The sequence below is a fragment of the Opisthorchis viverrini genome (genome assembly GCF_000715545.1).
Source record: "Opisthorchis viverrini unplaced genomic scaffold opera_v5_255, whole genome shotgun sequence".
NCBI classification, from domain to species: domain Eukaryota; kingdom Metazoa; phylum Platyhelminthes; class Trematoda; order Opisthorchiida; family Opisthorchiidae; genus Opisthorchis; species Opisthorchis viverrini.
In genome coordinates, this window is record NW_008751911.1 from 569115 (window position 1) to 578387 (window position 9273).

General features: G+C 46.1%; 2 protein-coding genes across 2 annotated transcripts in view; one reads left to right on the forward strand and one right to left on the reverse strand.

Annotated features, from left to right (window-relative positions):
* T265_09092 (hypothetical protein) overlaps positions 1-6293 on the forward strand; it is a gene marked incomplete at both ends in the record, with an annotated part of 11594 nt that extends 5301 nt beyond the window's left edge. Inside the window, one exon of the mRNA XM_009175077.1 lies at positions 5742-6293. Coding sequence (XP_009173341.1) covers positions 5742-5975 — 234 coding nt within the window. The remainder of the gene's footprint in view (positions 1-5741) is intronic.
* The window catches only part of T265_14754 (hypothetical protein), a gene marked incomplete at both ends in the record, with an annotated part of 48203 nt that continues 43589 nt past the window's right edge, over positions 4660-9273 (reverse strand). The window contains 2 exons of the mRNA XM_009175082.1: positions 4660-6311; positions 7258-7400. Of these exons, the coding sequence (XP_009173346.1) occupies positions 6135-6311; positions 7258-7400 (320 nt within the window). The remainder of the gene's footprint in view (positions 6312-7257; positions 7401-9273) is intronic.

Below are 9273 nucleotides of genomic sequence, written 5' to 3' on the forward strand. Positions count from 1 at the left end.
CATTACTGTCTCATTCCTGATGCGGCTGCGCACAGCAGGTGCCTTTTGAGCAGCACCGGGCTCTTTGGTTTTAAAAGTATTTCGACCGTATTGGATAATGCGCCGGCGGTCACGGTCAACCGTTGGGCGATCGGAGTGTGCGGTTTTTGGGGCCGACCTTTTCTAACCCGTCCTTCCTCAAGGGAAGACAGCATCGCTGCTTCCATAAATATGGACATGCTGGTCGCCTGGGGGAAACACCTTACTGCGACGTACACGTACTGCGATAGTACGACTTTACCCCCAGACCGCCTCGTAGTATGAGGTCTGGCTGCTCCCCTTTGGTCTTTCTGGCATGGTTGCACCTTGTGGAACGAAGTTCCAGCCAGTGTAGCCCGCGGGATCGCTGCAGTAGTCAAGCCCGACCACCACGTCAAGGTGGCAGCTTTAGGTCGGGGGTTGTGGTAGTAGCATAAGCCGTAGGCGTGCTCAATGCTAAGGCAGCTGCGCAAGCTCTGCATTGCACATTGAGTTAATCCTAGGGGGCGGAATGCTCCTTGCAGTGGACGTTTGGTACAACCCTGTTACCAATAAGAGTTGATGTTATGCTTAATCATCACGTAACAATACTATACTTATTTACTATGTAACGATAACCGCAAATCACCCATGTCGGTAACCCCCCCTCTCTCGTTGACACTCAACCGCAGGGTCCATGCACTGTAGGTCTTTCCCTGTAGAAGCCGTCACTATTCTCATGGTCCCCGTCTCTCTCATCCAGGAATTCATACTACTAGGCTTCTCTACCCATACCTCGAGTGCTCAAAAGACTAGATATGTTTGCGCGGACCGCATTACATTAACGTTAAGGTGCCGGCATAATCAAGTCCCGAACTACTACACCATCATCAGCTGTAAGGACAGCGTACTTACTGCACAGTGGTTAAGATTGGTGCAGTTCTGTTCACCGATGATTTGGGGAGATACGGATGGACAGCTTCGTATTGTAGGCGGTAGATATAATTGATGCGTGAATGCGGGACCGCCAGTTGTTTCGATTAGGAACGTCGGCAGGGAAAGCTTTGTATTGAAGGCAATAGCTTGGATGAATGCATCTGAATAGGCCATGTTTGAGAAAGTCTAATTAGTAGTGTGTCTCTTCCAGGGTTCACTGTCCGGGCAGTATGCCTTGTCGCGTTGGAAAGATTATGGGTGTTTTGTTGACAGCGGGATGGTGTTGGTGTTGCATTCAGGCGCGTTGGTTTCTTCTAAAGGTTGCGATGATGGAGGGTCGGCTTGTCGCTCAAGATGATCATCTTGTGAGTGGCTTAGCGTCCCATCATTTTTAACAAATAATTTCGTTGAAATCCATTTTGGCCAGTTGACCGAATCATCTGAAAGAGGGCGCGACCCTTATCTGTAGCGAAAGCTTCCATCTTCTGCGTCTTCCCTATCTAGGCTTAGGCAACCTGGCAGTATCCCAGCCCTCGTTCTTCCTTCAAGTGGCATGGCAGCCAGGCACCGAAAGGATGTTACAGCGGAAGGATTATCATATGATTATCTGGGTCTTCGCAGTCCTCCACCATCATCGACAGCACATCAGTGTTTAACACTGATGTTTCGCTGCCGTACAACCACATATTTTGAAACTTCCTTCAAGTGGCATGGCAGCCAGGCACCGAAAGGATGTTACAGCGGAAGGATTATCATATGATTATCTGGGTCTTCGCAGTCCTCCACCATCATCGACAGCACATCAGTGTTTAACACTGATGTTTCGCTGCCGTACAACCACAATATTTTGAAAGCCTCATTGTGAAGAAAATAATCAAAGTGGGTGGAGAAGGGCCTTAGTGCTAGTCTGCTACGGCCATTCTGGGGAGTCCATATCTCCAGACGTTCACTCGGACAATCTGGTCAGACACTGTAGGGTCTCCGACTACACACAGGAGGGATAACGCCGACTCCATCCTAGAAAGCGAGTCACACCAACGACACGCAGACTTTTCTTAATCGCTTCCACACCTCTCTGGTGGGTCAAAGTTAATGATCTCTCTGCTCGCGCTACATTTCTAAGAGCTGGCAGCATAGCTTCTTTCAGTATTTTCCACTCAACCCAAGGCATTTTTCGTTAGCATGGACACAGGTTTCCAGCCAGATCAGCGCGATGGCCCTGGGCTATTGAAAATCGTCGAAGTTGACCAACGGAATTTCTCTGCTTCGGCACACGTGATTCTGGCAGGAAGTTAATTGATAACCGAGCCCGCACAGTGGGGTCACAAGAGTTAAGTTGCCTACTCTAAGAGGAGCCGCGGGCACTTCGTCGGTAACTGATAGCCAACAACTTGACATCCCCAGCTCAAGACGAATCCATCTCAAACAGTTCTTGCGTAACGAAAATGTTCGCATTTACAGACAGCCAATCTGAAGCCAAAGATGGAGGACTGATGTCAGATACCACGTTTTCCAACCTGTTAATAGCATTCGATCGAGTCCAATGGTCTCCATTGGAGTTTCCCATTGCTTCGGGATCATTCCCATCACTTATGTGCACGAATGACCTTCCAGATGGGCTTTCGATACAGGTTATTTTTTGTGAATGAACTGAAACCTTGGACTCCCAAATCAGCATCCTCAAAATGGATGTCGACGCAGTGGGGCAGTGGCCATCGGGCTGGCGTCTTCCTCTGAATAATGGCAGATACGTGCATATGTCCTTCGGAGGGGATTCGTCGAACGCCTTTTTCGTGGATGGTGAGAGTGAGCCACCAAAAAGGTCTTAGATACCTCACTGTCGTTAAGTATTCCCCCTCACTCTCCAGTGAAAAATCTGCTCGAAGGGCATTTGTCGTTCAATGAATGATTCGGCGCACATTCCCCGTATCACTCGCATGGACTTCTAGATACTCTATGCGTTCTGCGTCATACTGCTTGAATAAACCAACCAAATTGTCTACCCATGACCCAGAAAGGATGTTTTCCCCATTCAGCGTATCTGACAGGCCGGTACAAAAGTGGTTACTGGTTTCAAACACGTCGATTGTAGAATGCGTCTCGAGATGTCTCAACGTTTTTCATTAGAGTATCGTGGCCTACGAGGGGAACAAATGTCTCCTTATGAAGGTTTGGCTGACAGGTTTTACCGTTGGCCTAACTAATACATGGCGAAAACATTGTAAGAAGGTTTTCAAGCTCAGAGTGCATGTATTTAGTGGGCAACACCTCTTCTCATTTCGGGTGTGGAATAGCCCCCGACGATTGTCCACCGCCCAGCGGTGCTGCAGCATTTTGCTTCCTCATTTAGGGAACGGAATTCGCTGAACGGTAAGAAAGCGTAATTGTGCTTCTGGGCCCAGTCTCCCGACTTGGGCGTTCAGATCAATACGGTCACTGTATCCATTCTTTCTAACTGAAAGTCTTGCAAATCTCAGTAAAATCTGTCCTCCAATTCAGAACAGCGGTCTGTCGGCGCATACAAAGACAACCACACAGTGCAAAGACTACCGTTTACTGGGATCCAGTCCATAAAGTGCTCTCAGCCTTGGGTCCTTTTACCATAATACACCATGAATAGTTGTGTCCGGTTCTACAGGCACCTGAAGCGCACGACCGAAGTGAGGTATTGCGTGTGTTTTAGGGACGCAACCGAGATCGACAGAAAGAGGAAGCAAGGTTTTAGCAAGGGGTACTTTCCGACTTGACATTGAAGACTGATAAGGGAATGTTTCGGTTTCTGCTGGGCGATAGTTTGCACATAGAAGAATCGTTAGGGGACTGGTAGATGGTTTGACCTTAGTGAATCACTCCAAGGTTGGGAGAGGCCTTGGGTGATGGTCTGTGAACGAAATGTTGCAAAGCGAATTATATTTCCTGGTTGACCAGGGCACCAGAGTCATTTTGAGGAGGCGCAGCTTGAGCCAATGACTGAGTAGTTCTGCCCGTTTGGCTGCCGGGGTTGATCTGAAGACTGCATATGTCGCCATTTGAGTATGGCATGATGGTGACTCATAATTCTACCTCGCAGAGCAAGCTTTTCGTGAGCAACACCAAACTCTGGTTTCAACGTTAATTCGGCCATGCGCCGGTGGTCACGGTCAATCATTAGGCGTTCAGATAATGGTTTTTACGGATATTTTCCAGCCCGTCTTTCCTGAGGATAAGGCGGCATTGCGGCTTCCGTAACTGTGGGGGTGCTGGTCCTCTGAAGAAAATATCTTCACATTATCGTAGAGGACACTGCGGTTGTAGCTATAGACCGCCTCGTAACGTGGTTCATCGGATTACCTCGGAAAATTATGTTACATCCCCTGGGGCTCGTCAACTGAATGCAGCGCGGATGTGCGTCTCTCATAACAAGGTTACGACAATCGATTTTGTTGTTCCTCAAGCTATTCCAACATGCTTACGGGCCGTTTCGTTACGGACGTACTACAGCCAGTAAGACCGCTACTACGGTGCGGCAGCAAGTTATCAATGTTGAGTACTGGTTTTATGTTGTCGATGGTGATTAGTATGCTGCGAAGAAATTGGTGACCAAACACTCACGCTCTCCGGGTTTTATGGGTCAGTTTTCAAGAAAAAACGATATCTGTCTCTATGGTTGTTTCGTAGACGGGGCTTTTGGTATGGGAAAGTTTCGCTTCTGATACCATAGATGACACCGGTCAGCGAATGCTGCTCGTACGGCGGTGTGTGCTCTGAACTCACTTGCCACAATGCAGTCGTGACTTAGGCAGCTACAAAAGTAGATCTGGCGATAAATTGGAGCTTCCCATAAGCCCCAACAGGATACGAGGGGTTTGAGAATACTTAATATGACAGTGCACTTCGAAGGTACGCGCAGAGGGCGCAAACATATGAAACCCCAGCAGTTGAGAAACCTCTGGATAGCTCACTGGGAACCCTAACATAACCAGTAACGTACAAAAAGGAGCAGATGCTGTTCACAAACATCGAAGGCATTTCTCTATGGTCAACCGCCTCTAGAACAGCCAGTGACATGGAAGTATTTTACAGCCAAGGAAGACCGCCATTCTTGGCTGGTGGTTGTTTGACGCCACACATACTTTCGGCTTGATCCACCCTCTACGTAGTCGAGGTTCTGCCCAATGCTTCTTGAACTTGGGTATCGCTTGATGAGATCAGGCGTCGTAGTGTCATTGTAACTAGTAGCAAAGTTATGGCTGGTGAACGCTTATAACCTCATGGTTAGAGCAATCCCTTCGATTACGTTTTTGTTCTGAAATTCAGTATTTTATCGGATGCTCCGAAGCACTATGTACCATGTTTTCTACCGTCTACCTCCTCCAAATCAAGGCTGACGTCACCGGAGGATACTGATCACTTGATAAGCTTATCTAATATTGCATCAAGACTTTCAATGGTTAAACGAGGACCTTCTTTCTTAGATTCGTCCACGGTTGACCGTTCAAGATGTCCGACAATGTGTATGTAACGAAGCTCCAAACAACTTTGAATACGAATCTAGTAATACAACGGAAAAAACTCGATGTTGTCCAGGTATCACCATAGAATGCCACCACCTTCCCGGAGCTGAAATGTCTCAGTTGAACTTGAATTTGCACACCGTTTAAGCTAGTATACGTATAAATAAAACTGACTCAATAGGAACAGACCTGTTGAACGCCTGTGAGTTTCGCTTACCACTGTAATTATTATTACTGGTAGCCTACCCATTATATCCACCACATACATATGTGCACAAAGTAAGCGAAATTCGATCTTTATTTCTGCTTCTGTAGTTACAAGACGATTACGGCGAAAGACGAATCGGCCGCCGTGGAGCCTTCTTCTGTCTCTTTTTTGCTTTCCTAGTATCCTTCAGCTGCGTTATTGCCTCATGTTGGATCCTATTTGGAGCTTACGTAGCCGTTGGGAGCTCGAACGTATGGCCTGGTGTTGCCATACTTCTGCAAAATCTGCTACTATGTGCTGCATCCCTGACATTCCGTTTCGGGAGAAAACAGGATGACTGAGAAATACTTCCTTACACTCATTACATCTGTGGAACAATGACGTATTCTTTCCATATGAACCATACCAACAAGATTATGAGACTTTATCACATTTATTCGCATATTTGTCATTTAGTTAACTGCTTCATATACTGTACATATCATTATAAAATTTGTTCATCACGAACAGCCGAGGCCCAATAGGCAACACTCCACTTGTGTCTTGCTCATCGCTGGGGGGAAGCTGATGAACGGCTCTAAAACAAATTGGGGATTATGACCGGACCAGTAATGATTACCTTTGAACGGATATCGCTTTCGACCTTCATTCTGTTGGACTGGATAATATTGAGGATCCTGAAAGCAACGCAGAAAAAAATCCAGCACTAACATTATCACACAACTGTGTTAAGGTAACTTATCGAAGCCCTGGCTGAAGTTACCCACCAGAACTCTTGTGAAGTACGTCCGTGTCGCATTTACATTTATTTGTAGCAGGAGCTAACAGTGGGTGCTGTGAGAGAAGTTTGCGGTTCACGAATTTCCAGGGGTTCTCGTTTAGCTTACTGCTCTCGACAATAAACGCCTAAGCCGAGTAATTGCTTAACCACACAAAAACGAACTAGATCAAATAGATTACGATAGCCCAAGGTAGTTTGATGTCAAACGTACGGATGTAGTAGAACCGTGTATTTTTTCATTCTGTTTCTACTACGGGACTGCTCGCACGTGCCTCATCTTGCGGTCCACATCGAATTTTCAGTCAGACGCCTGGTGCCTCAGGAGGCCTTTCGAGTTCCGGGATATAGTTAGTCTCCGTGGAGCCCATCCCGATGTTTTATCTGTTATGATAACGTCTGGTTTTCAAATAAACACGATTTTTGAGCCGTTTATGCAACCAGATCGCCTTCATGCTTGCGCGTGCGCAAGCTTACTATCAACGCTAGAAATTTATAACGCGCCCTAGTGGAATCTTGGAGAATCGAAGTCGAATTTTAAATGAAGTCAAAATAACCGCGTGTACTCTGATAAGCTGTTTTATCTACAGTTTTCCAAGACATTGTTAGAGACTGCCGCTTACAGCTTCTACACGCTGATAAGCAATCAGAAACTGGTGAATGCATCAGGTCCCTAAGAATGATCAGGTGTACTTGAAATTAAGCAAGTTACAATGCAACGACACCTGGTAATATACACATTCCAGAGTCGCATAAATGTTCCAGCAGCGAAATAGAAGAGTGATAGGTCTTTAAGCATAACACATAAACTGACCGTACTGTAGGCGACAGCACAAACTACGTACCTTCTCAGTTATCCAATCATCCCAGATGATAGGTATGGCTAATTTTTGTTCCGCAAGAAGCTGGTTGATAGATCGGATCAATGCACGACCATCGACAGACATGTCGGCACGCCATAACTCGGTCGCCAAAATGGGAACTTCAGCTGAATGAGTTGAGAAAAAATTTACATACATTATACCAATATTCAAAGTCTAATTGTTTTCAGAATTCGTTCCAGGCAATGTTTAAGTCAGCATATATCTAGATTTTTCGACATGGCTTTACCAAAGTATCACTCGACGTGGTAAGCCGGATTGCGCTGGTAGAATAGTGATAACGATTGTCTCGACTGGACATGGCCAAGGATATGCACCGCCGGTGAGTTCTAACTAAGAGCGAAGCTCGAGTACAGTGCTTTTCTTCTTTTGGTTGGAATGACCGCACCAGGACAGGAGGAGATCGCCCAGACGAGTGAGGATTCTACAAATCTCAGAACTTACGATTAATGTGGATATAATACATGATCACATCTTACTGCTCTCGACAATAAACGCCTAAGCCGAGTAATTGCTTAACCACACAAAAACGAACTAGATCAAATAGATTACGATAGCCCAAGGTAGTTTGATGTCAAACGTACGGATGTAGTAGAACCGTGTATTTTTTCATTCTGTTTCTACTACGGGACTGCTCGCACGTGCCTCATCTTGCGGTCCACATCGAATTTTCAGTCAGACGCCTGGTGCCTCAGGAGGCCTTTCGAGTTCCGGGATATAGTTAGTCTCCGTGGAGCCCATCCCGATGTTTTATCTGTTATGATAACGTCTGGTTTTCAAATAAACACGATTTTTGAGCCGTTTATGCAACCAGATCGCCTTCATGCTTGCGCGTGCGCAAGCTTACTATCAACGCTAGAAATTTATAACGCGCCCTAGTGGAATCTTGGAGAATCGAAGTCGAATTTTAAATGAAGTCAAAATAACCGCGTGTACTCTGATAAGCTGTTTTATCTACAGTTTTCCAAGACATTGTTAGAGACTGCCGCTTACAGCTTCTACACGCTGATAAGCAATCAGAAACTGGTGAATGCATCAGGTCCCTAAGAATGATCAGGTGTACTTGAAATTAAGCAAGTTACAATGCAACGACACCTGGTAATATACACATTCCAGAGTCGCATAAATGTTCCAGCAGCGAAATAGAAGAGTGATAGGTCTTTAAGCATAACACATAAACTGACCGTACTGTAGGCGACAGCACAAACTACGTACCTTCTCAGTTATCCAATCATCCCAGATGATAGGTATGGCTAATTTTTGTTCCGCAAGAAGCTGGTTGATAGATCGGATCAATGCACGACCATCGACAGACATGTCGGCACGCCATAACTCGGTCGCCAAAATGGGAACTTCAGCTGAATGAGTTGAGAAAAAATTTACATACATTATACCAATATTCAAAGTCTAATTGTTTTCAGAATTCGTTCCAGGCAATGTTTAAGTCAGCATATATCTAGATTTTTCGACATGGCTTTACCAAAGTATCACTCGACGTGGTAAGCCGGATTGCGCTGGTAGAATAGTGATAACGATTGTCTCGACTGGACATGGCCAAGGATATGCACCGCCGGTGAGTTCTAACTAAGAGCGAAGCTCGAGTACAGTGCTTTTCTTCTTTTGGTTGGAATGACCGCACCAGGACAGGAGGAGATCGCCCAGACGAGTGAGGATTCTACAAATCTCAGAACTTACGATTAATGTGGATATAATACATGATCACATCACTCTTGTTTGAACAATCGTCCTCCTGTCCGGCACAATCATTTTGGTGAGTCCACGCCAAAGGCGCGAAACACTGGACTGGAGTTTCGCTCTTATCTGAGCCCATCGGCGGTGCATATCCCTGATCATGCCAGGGTTTGAACCCCGCACATCTGAAAAGCGAGGCGAATGTGAACATATCCTGATTGCCGACACGAAGAGACTGGACCTTATCGTGGTGTGGCGGTTTGTGTACCTCGGCGACCCATTGAGCTA